A 15,862-nucleotide genomic window follows, 5' to 3' on the forward strand; every position below is an offset into this window, starting at 1 on the left:
ATATTGCCTTATAAGAATGGTTAACAACTCCACAACATGTCAACACTGTCCCTTCTCAACCTTGGGTTCCCTATCACCAGCTTTCTTGTCCCCTCGTGCCTACTAGTCCTTGTTCCTGGACTGTTGTGCCTCATTAGTCCCTTTTGTTTTATGAGGCTGTCCAATCGCCAGCTGAACGGTGAACCTCGGGAGTGACTTCACCACATGAAAAGCTATTTTAAAGCTAGTTTTAAAATTTCTAAGACTTGGGCTGCTAGATTAAACACACCAGAAGACTACAGTTATTTTTCCAGAATTCAGTTATGAAATTAAGCAAATGAAATTGTTCATTCCCAGGTCTACTTTTTAATTTTACATTTTTGGAATCTGACAAAATAGGCCATAAATTCCATTTGCATATTCTTTCTTTCCCAATTAGATAAAAAAAAAAAAAAAGTATTCCTTACTAAACAGTTTGTCCCAATGACCACAAAGGCAAAATAAAAGCTATCCAAATTCATTTAAAGGTAGAAGAAATATTGATAACATTATCTATGTGTGAATTAATCCCTGAATAGTACGGGGGGTGGGGAGCACAAAAATACATCAAGTTTATTGTGGACTAATTCACCATTAAAATTCCATGGAAACTGAGCATTTTATAATGAGAAATACTGTATCCTAAACGCATTTTAATTCTTTAAAGTAGCATATTTTATTTGCCCCACCCCAAAACAAGGCAAGGCAGAATTATGTAACCTTTAGTCTAAAGACTAATATATAGTCTTTAGTCTAAATTATACTTGTAAAAGATGTTTTTTGGTGAAGTCCAATTTATCTATTTTGTCTTTTGTTGCTTGTGCTTTTGGTGTCATATCTAAGCCTCCACTGACAGACGGGTGGTGGCTGCACATGAGGTAACATTTGGCCGAGAATTGAACCCGGGTCTCCCACATGAAAGGCAAGAATTCTACCGCTGAACCACCAATGTTCCCTGTAAAAGACAATGTTTTAATGATTTCAGTCTCATTTTTCTTAACTTAGACCAGGAGATTTACTGGGGTCCATAGGAGCCCTGGAGCCCTGGGGTGAAGTGGTTAAAAGCTCAGGCTGCTAACCGAAAGGTTGGCAGCCAGCTGCTCCTTGGAAACTCTATAGGACAGTTCTATTCTCTCCTATAGGGTCTCTATGAGTTGGAATTGACTTGATGGCAACAGGTTATGGAGCCCTAGGGAATACATCTAATGGCTTCAGGGGACCAAGAGATCCCTCTGAAGTTGAGCTCACAATTCTGGGGATGTGCATTTTTCTGAGGAAAGGGTTATTAGCGTTCATCAGAATCTCAAAGGTTAAGAACTCTGGACAAAGGTGAGCTGGAGCTAGAAAGAAAACCTGAGTTGTTTACATGACATTAAATGGCCTCCCACTAGGATTTCAGTCTGAACATTCCCAGTTCACATTAAGGTAATGAACACAAATTTAGGGATTGAGCAGTCACTCGACTGCTAGCAATATAACATGCCCTTCCTTTACGATGAATTTAAAACAGGCTGTGAGGCCTCAGTCCTCTATGGCAGGTGTTCTTATCCTGGAGTCCAGCTTTCTAGGAAGAGGGGGTCTATGTTTTTCAACAGCTTTTCAAAGCGGTCCAGGAATTGAAGAGAAAAAGGTCAGGAACCACAGGATCACTGCTTCAGACAGAAACGTGTATCTTCCTGCCCCTAGACACTTGTCCCCTTGGCTTCTCTAGGCAGCTACTACTGATTAAAATATATGGATCAGATCACACAAACACCGTGGTTATGATGGAGTCCAGGTATGCACACGTATATATGTGTGTGAACAGAGAGCCTACAGCAGTGCTCTACAGCAGCCTTGCAATAGGGGTATAGATTCGGGGAGGAGAAGGCCCCTTCCCCTATCCAAAAGTACCCAACAACCAGTTGCCATGGAGTCAGTTCCGACTCATGGCACCCTCATGTGTGTCAGAGTAGAACTGTGCTCCATGGGGTTTTCAATGGCTGATCTTTCAGAAGTAGTTCACCAGGCCTTTCTTCTGAGGCACCTCTGGGTGGACTCGAACTGCCAACCTTTCAGTTAGCAGCCAAGTGCCTTAAATATTTGCAACACCCAGGGTCTCCAAAAATAGCTCTGCTTTTATCTATTTTTATATGTTGAGCTTTCTATAAACTCTCGTTTGAAAAAAAAGAGAGAGCGAGAGAGATTCTGCAATTAAAAAGCAGCCTGGAAAATTCTAGCGTAGGATCTTATGGAGTACTGGCGGTTCTTGGATAAACATTCATTAAACTCCTGCTGCCCTGCAGTAACTAACACAGACAGCTTGGCACATTTGGGACTCACAAGGCCCAATCCAAGATCACTAGTTCAGTGGCATGCCGTCGTGAATCTCCACATAGTTTGTGACTAGAGAGGTGAATGGTTCAGTGTCATCCCAAGACTGGGACCAGGGAAAAGAAGGGAATCGCTTAGAAAGGTTTGACATTAAATTCAAGTTGTTAGAATTTGGCCACCTGCCATGTGTGCATAGACAATGAATGAATGGCAGCTGTTTGTTCTTTATTATATTTATCTATTTATTATTTTTTGAATGGGAGCTCTTTTTTGGATAGATGTTTGTAATCGCTCAAATACATGTAGGTAGTGAAGACTGTCCATTATGTCTATATACACTTTAGGGTTAAAAAAAAAAAAAAAAAGATGATCTACTGTACCTTCGCCAATAGGAAGTGGATCTGGTCCCGTTTTTTCAAAGTTAATAACGACACCACTCTGAACTTTTTGAACTAGAGATTCTAAACATTGATTCAGCATTCTTTGTGTTCTGACACAATAGGAGCGACCTACACCAGAAGGAAAAACAGATAATACAATTTTTTTATTGTGCTTTAAACGAACGTTTACAATTCAAGTCAGTTTCTCATACAAAAATTTATACATACATTGTTCTGTGATCCTAGTTGCTCTCCCTATACTATGACAGCACACTTCTCCTTTCCACCCCTGATTTCCTTCATCCATTTAACCAGCTGCTGTCCCTTTTTGCTTTCTCATCTCGCCTCCGGACAGGAGCTGCACATTTAGGCTCATGAATCTACTTGAGTTAAGAAGCACATTCTTCATGAGTATCATTTTATGTCCCATAGTCCAGTCTATTCTTTGTCTGAAGAGTTGGCCTCAGAAATGGTTTTGGTTCTGGGCTAACAGCAATTTCGATCAAATAAAATATTATTTAATAATAACAGCATTTGAAATCCTAAAATATGACTTGAAGTAATCACTGTTACATTGGCAGCAAACATTATACCATGATGAGCTTAAGCAGCAGAGTTAAAATAAATCCCTGTTAACTATTTTGAGGGCAAACAAGTAAAGATTAGATCTGGCATTTAATGAAAACTAGGGGATTTCTCTCCTAAAGCACATTTTAAAAGTATTGTTTTTTTAGGTGCCATCAAGTCCATTACGACTCAGAGCGACTCCGTGTGACACAGCAGAACTGCCCCATAGGATTTGTTGGCTGTAACCCTTACGAAAGCAGATCGCCAGGTCTTTCTCCTGTGGAGCTGCTGCGTGGGTTCGAATCGCCGACCTGTCGATTAGCAGCTCAGCGCTTAACGGTTGCGCCGCCAGCGCATAAAGTAATAACAATGGACTCGGACACGCTAACAATCATGAAGATGGTGCAGGACTGGGCGACGTTTCATTCTGTTATACAAAAGGTTGCCATGAGTCGGAGCCGACTCGACAGCCACTATCAACAACAACATACTCTGTCTCCCTGAATGCTTTCTGTAGAAATATTAAATATCACCGTTACCCCCTGTGACTTCACACATCTGTGTGATGGCCGACTCATCAGTTGGTACACTCCCTAGATTCTCTGGTTCAGTAGAAGCCACTCCAGGCAAACGCAACACCAGGGCAAATAACCTTTGATCCCAACGAAAAGGTTCTTTGGTTAGTTCACTTCCGGGCAGAGGAGAATTCAAAGGAAGATAAAGCTGACAAAGCAAAAAGTGAAAAGGTTCAGCTTAACAACCCAGACCAAAATGAAGAGTTAAAGGGGTTCACTTTTCTTTCATGTAACTCAATCAAATGACGCAATCTTTCACGGATTACCAAGCTCAAAAGCTTTATAAAGCTTATTCCGAACTAGAAATATATGCCTCCCACAGAAATATCTGCATGTTCTCTGCCATTTAAATGAAATTAAAACAAAAAAAAGTCAATCTCACCTCTTCTTGAACACCAGCAGTACTTGTTAACTTGTTTCCATCTGTGATGGTTATTAAAATAGATGGTTCTAAAAAAAATGGATTTCTACCCTAAAATACATTTAAAAAGTATTAGAGCCATGTAAAGAAATACAATTTTATTTAAACTTTGACATTTGCTTTGCCAGTGATCTCTCAAGTGTTTGATAAAAGCTTATTTGCCTGGATAAATAAGAAGGAAAAGATTAGGGAAGGAAGTGAGTGGGAATCAAAGTGACAATCCCTGAAGAGGTGACTTTCAGTATCATCTGAGGAATTCTTATCATGGGGAACTCCCCAAACTACAGTGAAAACTGTGAAAGCCAGAGCTCGGCGGGACTGTCTTGTTTTCCCGGGTTTTGCAAGTTTTCCGCCTTCGTCAAGGGTGCAGTCACCACTTTTCTATCGTTCGTTTTAGCAGAAAATATTTGAGTTTTCCTTCTCCGACAGGTTTCCGCCTTACACAGGTTCCAGCTTTCGCAGGTTTTACTGTACCATCTTCAAATAAATGCCCCCCTCTCTCTCTGCTTTCCAAGTAATCACAAAAGAATGAGATTTAAGAGACGAGAATGGCTGTATCATCCATACAAATATCATATGAATCCGTTCACCTGAGTTGAAATTCTGGCACAGACAGGTGAACATTAGTGGCTTATGCCCTGCAACCTCAAAGTGAGGTCATTGTGACCAGAGTTTTTAGAGTAGGAAAGGATAATGGTAGTAGCAGCAAATGCTATTCTGCCTTCCTCTTATTTTAGAACTTTTTCATGGAATGGAGGGGAGGGGAGGGAAGGGAGGGTTAAGGACACTGAAAGTTTCTCTTCAATTGTTTTGTTCCAATATTTCTCAGCAATTTATTTGTCCCATTTTCTGATACCTGATGATAGGCAATTTTTGCTATTTTATAATCAAATTGCATACAAGACCCAAGAAGAAGGATATTTTAAAAATATGCATTCAAAAGCTATATGAACCTCCTCCTTTTGGAGATTATAAAAAGTAGCAGAAAACTTGGTAACCGGCCCAATTTTAAATTCTTACCCCAAGCCACCAAAATAAATTAGCTGTACTCACACAAAAATTTTTTTTACCTGTCCATAATTGTCTATTCCAGATATTAATCTATTGAGATTTAACAAATCAAATGAGGATCTTAGAGCCTGACCAAGAGTAGTCAGTCCAGAAGCCTGAAGATTTTTTAGTTCACTCATGAATGTTGCGTGATTTTCCTTCCAACCAGCCTGAAAACCAAACATTTACAAAGAAATTCCCGATTATACAATGAACAATATGTAAAGTGCAAACAACCAGTAAACAGCAAGTATCAAACCTTTAACAAATCAACAGCTGTCGTCATGAGTCAGAATCAACTCGGTGGCAACTGGTTCGTTTCTTTTTCTGACCTAATTCTATTGTACCTCTTGACTGATCAAGCCATCAGTTTCAGACAGATCTGCCATCTTTAATGACAAAGAGCAAAGGACTCAAGGAAACAGTATGTTCATCCATTACGGCTGACTGGCTTTGGCTCAAGAGGTCGAGTCTTCTATTCAGGCTCAACCAAACCTACCAAAACACCTGTTACCTTAGCTTGACACTGACGATGAGCATGGAGTAAGGGGAGGAGGAAGGCGTAGTTATTTTTTAAATGCATGGTCCTTGATTCAGACAAATAATCAGCTATTGTGTGCCTGACCGACGTGCATTTTTCTAACCAAGGTTCTTCCTCCTAAACAATATTTTCACTTTTAACTGAGAGTAAAGGGGGAATGATAGGAATAGAATCACAAATGGAAACCCTTTCTGGCACCTTCAAGCATTCAGAAAGCTCCAATTCTAGAATAAGGGGAGAAAGAAAAGAAAAAAATTTTAGCAAAGAAGTAGCAACCTCCAGCAACTATGAACAGCAGCAAAGAACCAAAGACAAGAACAACAGCCAACATGCTCTGATTGATTGATTTGCAAATCAGAAGGAAGGAAAGAATCACGCTAACTGGTCAGTGATGGCTACAAAAACAAAGCCACACAAAATGCCAGGAATAGAAGCCAAAGTTGGTTACAGAGGAGTGGGCCAGCAAGGGCCGGAGCAAACAGGAGAGCTTGCCAACAAGGTGGAACAGCGACCTGTGCCTCAGTAGCCCTGGGGGCAGCAGTGTGATATGCTGAACGCTGAAGTCTTGCCAGCCAGGCCAGGACAGCAGCCTCAGGGGGTGGGGGTGGAAAGCAACAGCAAATCGTATAGCGATAAATGAAGTGATTTAAATTTCATGTTCAGCTGAAGGCATATTGTCCACTATCCAGACAACTACAGCAAAGCCTATCTTTTTTCCTTTCACGGTTTCCAGAAGTAATTGGGATTAGCAGAATGACTGAGAGGCAGAGAGGGGGCAGGTAATTGCCTGGACTCTACTATGAAATATCTGTGCGATCTTGAGCAAACCTGTTAGCTTCTTCGGACCTAAATTTCCTCATTTGAAAAGGAAGAAGGATTAGATAAGCAGAGCTTGCCATGTAAGGTTGTGCAAGAAACAAAACACGGAGGGAACGGTGTCATTCCCATTGTAACGAATGGGAATGGCGCCCCCTAGTGTTCAAAAGTTCATTATGCATAGCCATACAAGGTGAACGTGGTACTGGCTAAAATCTATTCCAGGTCCAATAGTCTAGGATTCTGTGAAATGAAAGATGTATTTAAAAAAAATTCCTAATATATCCCATAGGTCAGAGGGTCTAAAGATGTAAAGGTAAAACCTTTCCATATGTTCCTTTGGCCAGATTGTATATGTTACCTGTATGTAGTACCTAGGGAAAGTAGGAAATGAAAATAATTCCTTGTGGCCTAAGGAAAATCTCATTGGACTAGACAAACGAAACTTTAGTGAAAAGGAAGGATTACGATTTAAACTGTCCACGTAAAATACCTAGAAATACTAGCAGGTGATTACAAATCACACTGAATTCTGAAATAAGCTCTCCTCTTTGGGGCAAAGAAAAGGTGCAGAGTGAGGGGATAGCATCAATTCTCTTCTCTATTTATTCAACACATTATTATTGAGCAACTATGCTATGTTGGGCAGAATGCTACATGCTGGGGAAACAGAGAGGAGTTAGCCTTTGAGGAGTTCCTGCCACAACACAATAAGGAATCCAGTAAGGGAGACTGAAAGAACAAGCAACCAGAGAGTGCGGGAAGGTTTCTCACAGAAGATGGGGCATTCGAGGAAGCCTTACAGGATGAGGAGTCACTGGGTGGTGCAAACAGTTAACGCGCTTCGTTGCTAACCAAACGGTTGGTGGTTCAAATCCACTCAGAGGCACCTCAGAAGAAAGGCCTGGTGATCTACTTTCGAAAAACCAGCCATTGAAAACCCTACGGAGCACAATTCTACTCTGACACGCATGGGGTCGCCATGAGTCACAGTTGACTCGATGGCAACTGGTGTGGTTATAGGATGAAGAGAAGATCACTAGACTCCCCACGCTGGATGGGGAGTGGAGGGGGCAGTCCAAGGAAAAGGAACAGAGAGTGCATAAAAGGACAGGGCAAACTGAAGAGTCGCAAGTGATGTGATTATCTAGTATTCTGTGTACGTGGCAGGAGGCTAGGCTGATGAGTTGGGATCACACTGCCAAGCGCTTTATACAGCAAGCAAAGTAGTTGGATGTTATCTGTTGGCCCTGGGAATCACTTGATGATTTTAATTAGGTGAGTGGCATGACCAGATCTGTGTTTTAGAAAAGAGCATTCTGCTGGTAGTTGGAGAATAAATTGTGGGGTGGAGGAGAGGCCGAAGCTTAAGGCAAGGAAACAGGTTTGCAGACTGTTGCAATAGCTCCTGAGAACAGTAACTCGAGCCTGAGTGCGGGCAGTGGGGCTGGAGAGGAGGTTACAGATTAAAGACATAGTTCAGAGATGGCGTCATAAAGACTGGTAACTGATTAGAGGGATGGGTGAGAGAGAAAGGGTCACACATGAGGTTGAGGTTTCTGGCTTGGGCAAACTTGGGAATGGTGGAGCCCTTTAGCCAGAAGCCACTTTACAGAGCTGACTTTTTTTTTAAGTTACATAGTTTAGCAATCTTACTTCCACACAGTAAACTTATATGATAGTGCAAGATATGACTAAAGAAACATTAATGGACTATTTGATTTGAACAAAATCCATGGGTGGTGCAAATAGTTAAGTGCTCGACTACTAGCTGAAAGGTTGGCGGTTTGAACCCACCCAGAGATGCCTCGGAAGAAAGGCCTGGTGATCTGCTTCTAAAAGGTCACAGCCTTGAAAACCCTGTGGAGCAGTTCTACTCTGCACACACGGGGTCGTCATGAGTCGGAATTGACTCGAGAGCAACTGACTATAACAACAATTTGATTTGCTGATGGGTTGGGATAAGATTTGGGTACCACTTGAGCAACCAACATATCAATATTTAAAATAATGTGTGCTGATTGTTAGTAGTCTTATTAATCCAGCTTTCAGAATAATTGCTCTTTAAAATTTCCTGTATAATATCGATTGGAGGCATTTTGCAAGTAGTTTCTGCGTCTGGATCATTGGCATTCTGTTTTGGGGCCAATTTCAATTCTTTGCAATGAATTGAACAATCCAAAAGAATTTCGAATGTCGCTCCCACTTCAGTACTACAAAGTGTATGTGCTACAAAAGCAATCAGTTTGTTGGTAATAGTCCAGTTCCTATTTCAAGAGAGAAAATAAATTGCCCCTCAATCCATTCCTCAAAATGTTGAAGTGGGGAAAAAAGGCGTGCCGATGAACTGAAGGAATTAGAGAAACTTATTAATATGACAAGTTTCTTCCCAAAAGACTATTATGAAGAGAGAGGGGAGAAAGTATACACGTACACTTTTCATTCATTGCTTGGAGTCAGTTTTTTCATAAATGAGTTCAAAACAGCTAATTTACCTTCTTAATACGGTCTTTTCTTTCAAATTATTTTACTCCAAAGATACCCTACTCTCATGTCAGTAAAACCCTTACTTCCAAATAATAACTTCAGTGCATTTTGTAGAGCTTGAGCTTACAAACTACTTTTACACTTCATATTCTCTTAGGACAACCCTATAAAACAGGCACAGTATTACATCCCTATTATTATTATTATTATTTTAACAAATGACTAAGAAGTAAGAGTTAGGTATGTCTTGTTTGTGGGGGTGATGGCGGTGGCAAGTCACATTCTGGAGCTGCACTGTCCAATACAGTAGCACCTGGCCACGTATGGCTATTGAGCACTTGAAATGTGGCTAGTCTGAATTGAGATGTGCCATAAGTGTAAAATACATACCCGATTTCAGACACTTAGAATGACAACAACAAAACGAACAGAATGTAAAGTATCTCATTAATCATGCTTGTATTCATTCAAAAGCCGCTGCAGCAGTATATCAACAGGTAACTGCCAGAAATTCAAGCCAGATTCAGAAGAGGACGTGCAACAGGGGATATCATTGCTGATGTCAGATGGTTCTTGGCTGAAAGCAGAGACTACCAGAAAGATGTTTACCTGTCTTTTATTAACTATGCAAAGGCATTCAACTGTGTGGATCATAACAAATTATGGATAACACCGCGAAGAATGGGAATTCCAGAACACCTAATTGTGCTCATGAGGAACCTGTGCATGGATCAAGAGGCAGTCGTTTGAACAGAACAAGGGGATACCACGTGGTTTAAAGTCAGGAAAGGTGTACATCAGGGTTGCATCCTTTCACCATACCTGTTCAATCTGTAGGCTGAGCAAATAATCCGAGAAGCTGGACTATATGAAGAAGAACAGGGCATCAGGATTGGAGGAAGACTCATTAACAACTGCATTAAGCAGATGACACAACTTTGCTTGCTGAAAGTGAAGAGGACTTGAAGCACTTACTGATGAAGATCAAAGACCACAGCCTTCAGTATGGATTACATCTCAACATAAAGACAACAAAAATCCTCACAACTGGACCAATAAGCAACATTATGATACACAGAAAAGATTGAAGTTGTCAAGGATTTCATTTTACATTGGATCCACAATCAACACCCATGGAAGCAGCAGTCAAGAAATCAAAAGATGCAATGCATTGGGCAAATCTGTTGCAAAAGACCTCTGTAACGTACTGAAAAGCAAAGATGTCACCTTGAGGACTAAGGTGCGCCTGACCCAAGCCATCATGTTTTCGATCACCTCATAGGCATGCCAAAGATGGATGATGAATAAGGAAGACCGAAAAAGAATTGACCCCTTTGAATTGTGGTGTTGACGAAGAATACTGAACATACCACAGACTGCCAAAAGAATGAACATATCTGTCTTGGAAGAAGTACAACCAGAATGCTCCTTAGAAGCAAGCATGGTGAGATTATGTCTCACATACTTTGGACATGTTATCATCAGGAGGGATCAGTTCCTGGGGAAGGTCATCATGCTTGGTAAAGTAGAGGGTCCGCGAAAAAGAGGAAGACCCTCGATGAGATGGATTGACACAGTGGCTGCAACAATGGGCTCAAGCACAGCAACAATTGTGAAGATGGTGCAGGACCAGGCAGGGTTTTGTTCTGTTGTACATAGGGTCGTTATGAGTCAGAACCGACTTCATGACACCTAACAACGAACAACATGCTTATATTGCTTACATGTTGAAATGATAATGTTTCAGGCGCATTGGGTTATATAACATATATTATTAAAATTAGTTTCATCTATTTCTTTTTACATGTTTACTTGAAAAATTTGAATTTTGTGTATGGCTAGAATTACATTTCTATTGGACAGAGCTGTTCTAGAAGGTTCTGAAGGTCAGGCAGGACAGCTTAGCTTTGATTCAGCAAACAGTAGAGTCATTAGAGATGCCAAGGCAGGGGGAACAAAATTTCAAAAAAAAAAAAAACACGCACACACACACAAGCAGTGTCCACAGTCCCTAGGTGGCGCAAATGGTTTGCACTTGACTACTGTCATGGATTGAACTGTGTCCCCTCACAATATGTGTCAACTTGGCTAGGCCATGATTCCCAGTATTGTGTGGTTGTCCTCCATTTTGTGATCTGATTATCCTCCATTTTGTGATGTGTTGTAAATCCTAGCCTCTATGCCTGTGGTGGAGCCCTGGTGGCGCAGTAGTTAAGGGCTCCGCTGCTAACCAAAAGATGGGCAGTTCAAACCCACCAGCTGCTCCTTGGAAACCCTATGCAACAGTTCTACTCTGTCCTATAGGTTTGCTATGAGTCGGGGTTGACTCAATGGCAGTGGGTTTGGTTTTTCGATGCCTGCAGTTATGGTCCCATTTGGGAGTGAGCTGCCCATTATGTTAATGAGGCAGGATTAGGCCATGTTAATGAGGATTAGGTTATGTTTGTTATGTTAATGAGGTAGGATTAGGATGGGATGTATCTTATATATCTTAAGTCACCGCCCTACAAGAGATAAAAGCAGAGAGAATAGAGCAGAGAGAGAGGGACCTCCTACCACCAATAAAGAAGAGCCGGGAGTGGAGTGCATCCTTTGGACCTGAGGTCTCTGCACTGAGAACCTCCTAGACCCAGGGGAGGATTGATGAGGGCCTTCTCCCACAGAGGACAGAGACAGAAAGCCTTCCCTTAGAGCTGGCACCTTGATTTCAGACTTCTAGCCTCCTAAAGTGTTAGAGAATAAAATTCTGTATGTTAAAGTCACCCATTTATGGTATTTCTGTTATAGCAGTATTAGATAACTAAGACAACTACAAACCTAAAGGTTGGTGGTTCAAACCCACCCAGCCACACCACAGAAGAAAGGCTTGGCAACCTGCTTCCATAAAGATTACAGCCAAGAACTGATGGAGCAGTTCTACTGTAACACATGAAGTCGCCATGAGTCAGAATTGACTTGACAGCCATGGGTTAAGGAAGATGGAGGCAGTGGTGGTTCATTGGCAGAATTCTCTCCTTCCATGAGGGAGACTCGAGTTTTTTTCCTGGCCAGATGCCATTGTGTATGGGGTTGCCACGAGTCAGGGGCCAACTCAATGGCCAACTCAATAACAACAGGGTGCTAGCTATTTAAAGGGAAACCCTGGTGGTGTAGTGGCTAAGAGCTACAGCTGCTAACCAAAAGCTCGGCAGTTTGAATCCACCCGGCACTCCTTGGAAACCCTATGGGGCAGTTCTACTCTGTCCCATAGGGTCACTATGAATCGGAATGGACTCCACGGCAACGGGTTCGGTTTCTTCAGTTAGCTATTTAAAGGCACTGGCAGTGGATCTTTTCAAAGAGCAAAAATAATCCTTCAATATTATAGATTTTCACAAGCCAGGCACTTGCCCACAGCGCAAGAGATTCATTGTGGCCACACACATCCCACAGCCTATCTGGACCCTCCCGTAAACAGTAGTGCAGGCCAGTCCAAGCCAGCCCTTCACAGGGAACGAATAATAAAGCCTCGCTGAAATCCAGAGAGACTACACATGTTGCTTTCCTCTCTTTGACAAGACTTTTAAATCTTTTATTAAAAGAAGGGAAATCGGCCTGGTAATATTTACCCTTCATAAACCCATGTGACAGCTTGGGTTCTTCTAGGTGGCCACAAACTAGATGGTTAACAAATTTGAGTATTTTCCCAGATGTCCCAAGTTAAAGCTGAAGAGTCTAAATTTAGCAGGGCCATTATTTCTCTTGTTGAAAGAGAAGCTGTTTTCCTTTTGCCATCTGCTCTCCTCAAGTTTGGGGGATACTTGCTTTGCAACAACCCAGTCAATCTGAAGAAACCCATTTCAACAGTACTTTCTTCTCCAATTTAGCATTCTAGCATCTTTGTCATCACCCACTGTCCTTGCGTTGGTAAATGGATCAGGGAGACAGGGTGACGTGTAAAAATCAGAAGCCCTGCTTTTCCCATCAACTGTCTCCTGAGGAGACAAATGACTTTTCCCTTGATCTCTGCCCTAGCCTTATACTGAATATTTGAGCAAGTTAAAACTTTTCGACTTCAAGAATTTTCTTCTCACAACAAAAATGGATTCCAACTCTGCCCTCTTGGGTAGACAGAACATGGCTACCATACACGATTGTACCTAACGCAGCCATTACACTGTGACAGCTGCATAACCTTAAAAGGGTAAACTTTTCTTCTAAAATTGTGTGTAGAGCTGTTGTTGTTAGGTGCCGTGGAGTCGAATCCGTCCTACAGTGACCCCATGTGACAGAGTAAAACTGTCCCATAGGGTTTCCTAGGCTGTAATATTTAGTAGGGAGCCCTGGTGGCTCAGTGGTTAAGAGCTCGGCCGCCAACCAAAAGGTGGGCAATTCGAGTCCACCAGCCGCTCCTTGCAAACCCTACAGGGCAGTTCTACTCTGTCCTACGTGGTCACTATGAGTCAGAATCAACTCGACAGCAACGGGTTTTTTTTTGTGTGTGTGTAATCTTTACTGGAGCAGATCATCAAGTCTTTCTCCCACAGAGCCGCTGGGTGGGTTTCAACCATCAACCTTTCGGTTAGCAGCCAAGGGCTTAATCCTTGTGCCACCAGGGCTCCTCTGTCTCCAGCTAGCACACCTACAAAGGAGGCTGTTAAAATTGTGCAGCACACATCAGGAAGACACTGAATCATTAAAAGAATGGAATTGCCTTGCTTCTTATACCTCCTTTTAAAACTCTCTTCTTGCATTATATTTTCTGACCCTGTCTGACACAATGTTTTTCCCTTAATACTCTTTAGCAATTTGGCCTGATTTCACTTTTTTGTGGTTTTCTCACTTGGCTGAAGGTACTGACATACTTCTAGGTTTAAAGGAGGTATTTTATTATTCTGTGTTTCATGTGTGCTAGTATAGCTTGTTCTTATCAAATTATTTGTTTTAAAAGTATCCAGCTCTCTTAGAGTCCCTTGTACCAAAGGTACTTCCCCAAGGGCCCTTCTTATTAGCATCTTGAACTGGCTAAAATTTGCAAAGTCCATTTTATTTGATGAAATCAGTTCTCTTCCTGGGAACACTAAATGCTACCATTCTGTGGTTTAGTCTACCAATTTTCAGCCACATGCTTCAGGAAACACGGCCAGTCAAGACCACATAAAAGAAATCTAGCTTACTTGGTTGTTGTGTGCCATCGAGTCGATTCCAACTCATAGTGACCCTACAGTGGATAAACAATCATAAGGAATTGTCTAAGAATATTTGCAAAATACGTTTATGAGTTTTCATTCTTACTTCAGGGAGTTGGGATAAAATCCTGTATCAGCACACCTCTCCGAGTTCACTTGAAAGCATGATAAGATCAAAAGAAATTTGATCTTCACCAGTGGATGGTAAACATGTGGAAACTGAATTTTAGAAACTTTCCTCCTCTGTCCAAGAGTCAATTGCACCATTATTGAAGTAGAAACATCTTGGAGTTGCAAAGAATTTACCAAATGTGGTCAGATATAAATGGTAAAAAGTTTCCCTTCCTGATCTCAGACAGTTTCAACTGTAGCTATTGACCAATACCTATTATCGGGGCGGGGGGAAGATGCTATTGTGCAGATCACGTGTGCAATTGTTTAGACTTTGGCTTCTAATAAGAGAAATTCTTTATGAACACATACAGAAGATAAAAGTTAACAAAGGTGGCCGTGGAAAAATATACAAGGACAGGAGTGAAACCATAAACATTGCAGAAAGAGTTGGACTAGATGAGGTAGCAGAATGGCTATGTTTTACTTTCTAAATATTATATAGCATCTCCTTCCTCCAGGCTAATTCTTTTTTTTAAAAATGTCTCTCAAATTTTTTTTATGAACTGCCTTTTATATTAGAAAAGTAACACGCATTCCTGGTGAAAAATCCCAACAGAAATGCAAAGTTAGTGTCTCTCGCCACCAAACTCTCCTCAGTTCCATTCTTCACACGGAACCATTGACTGGAAATTGCCCTGAACAGTCAACTGTTCGCAACAAACAGAAACGGCATCACAAGATGGAGTGACATTTACCAACTTAACCAGAAAGTGCGTGGTGTAGCGCACTGAACATGCACAGGAACCTTTTGCTAAAATTTACTCTGTAGGGAAACTAAAGCAATTTTGAAATCGCCCCAAGTTCTAAGCCTCAATTATTCCACTTCCTGCCTTTCAATTATACAATTCTCTCCTGTACTTTTCCGGAAGGAACAGTGGAGATAATCTAATCTCTTCATTTTACAGATGAGGAAACTGACACCATAAAAGGTTAAGTGACCGGCCCAGGGTCGTGCGTCTCGTAAGTAGCAGATTCAGGATAAGAACCCAGGCTTCCTGCCTTCCAGTCCAGCCCTCTTTACAGAGTGTCTAAGGTGATACGACTTGCCATATTCACATGGCAGTAGATGGTGTGATCTTCCAGACAGGTCAGACTAAGAACACTTTCTAAATCTGATTTTTTATGAAAGGATCCAAACAGTTGCCACCGAGTTGACTCAGACTCCTGGCCACTCCATGTGTGTCAGCGTAGAACTGTGCTCCACAGGGTTTTCAGTGGCTGAGTTTTTGGAAGTAGATCGCTAGGTCTTTCTTCTCAGGTGCTTCTGGGTAGGCTTGAACCTCCAACCGATTGGTTAGCAGCCGAACCCATTAACCGTTTACACCACCAACAGTCTAAATATACTTCTTTAT

At 41.6% G+C, this 15,862-nt stretch overlaps 1 protein-coding gene across 5 annotated transcripts in view; it reads right to left on the reverse strand.

Annotated features, from left to right (window-relative positions):
- Positions 1-15,862, reverse strand: part of LOC101356395 (integrator complex subunit 6 like) — a 64,301-nt gene that overhangs the window by 32,748 nt on the left and 15,691 nt on the right. For 3 of the 5 annotated variants that reach the window (XM_023735489.1, XM_004380954.2, XM_023735490.1), the window contains exons 3-6: positions 5,345-5,494; positions 4,236-4,325; positions 3,818-4,001; positions 2,712-2,840 (exon numbers count right to left, since the gene is read on the reverse strand). In XM_023735489.1, coding sequence (XP_023591257.1) covers positions 2,712-2,840; positions 3,818-4,001; positions 4,236-4,325; positions 5,345-5,494 — 553 coding nt within the window. Of the gene's footprint in view, positions 1-2,711; positions 2,841-3,817; positions 4,002-4,235; positions 4,326-5,344; positions 6,337-15,862 lie in introns of those variants that run through there. The other 2 variants (XM_023735487.1, XM_023735488.1) reach the window with 2 other exon arrangements.

Source organism: Trichechus manatus, unplaced genomic scaffold (genome assembly GCF_000243295.1).
Source record: "Trichechus manatus latirostris isolate Lorelei unplaced genomic scaffold, TriManLat1.0 scaffold00079, whole genome shotgun sequence".
Taxonomy (NCBI): Eukaryota; Metazoa; Chordata; class Mammalia; order Sirenia; family Trichechidae; genus Trichechus; species Trichechus manatus.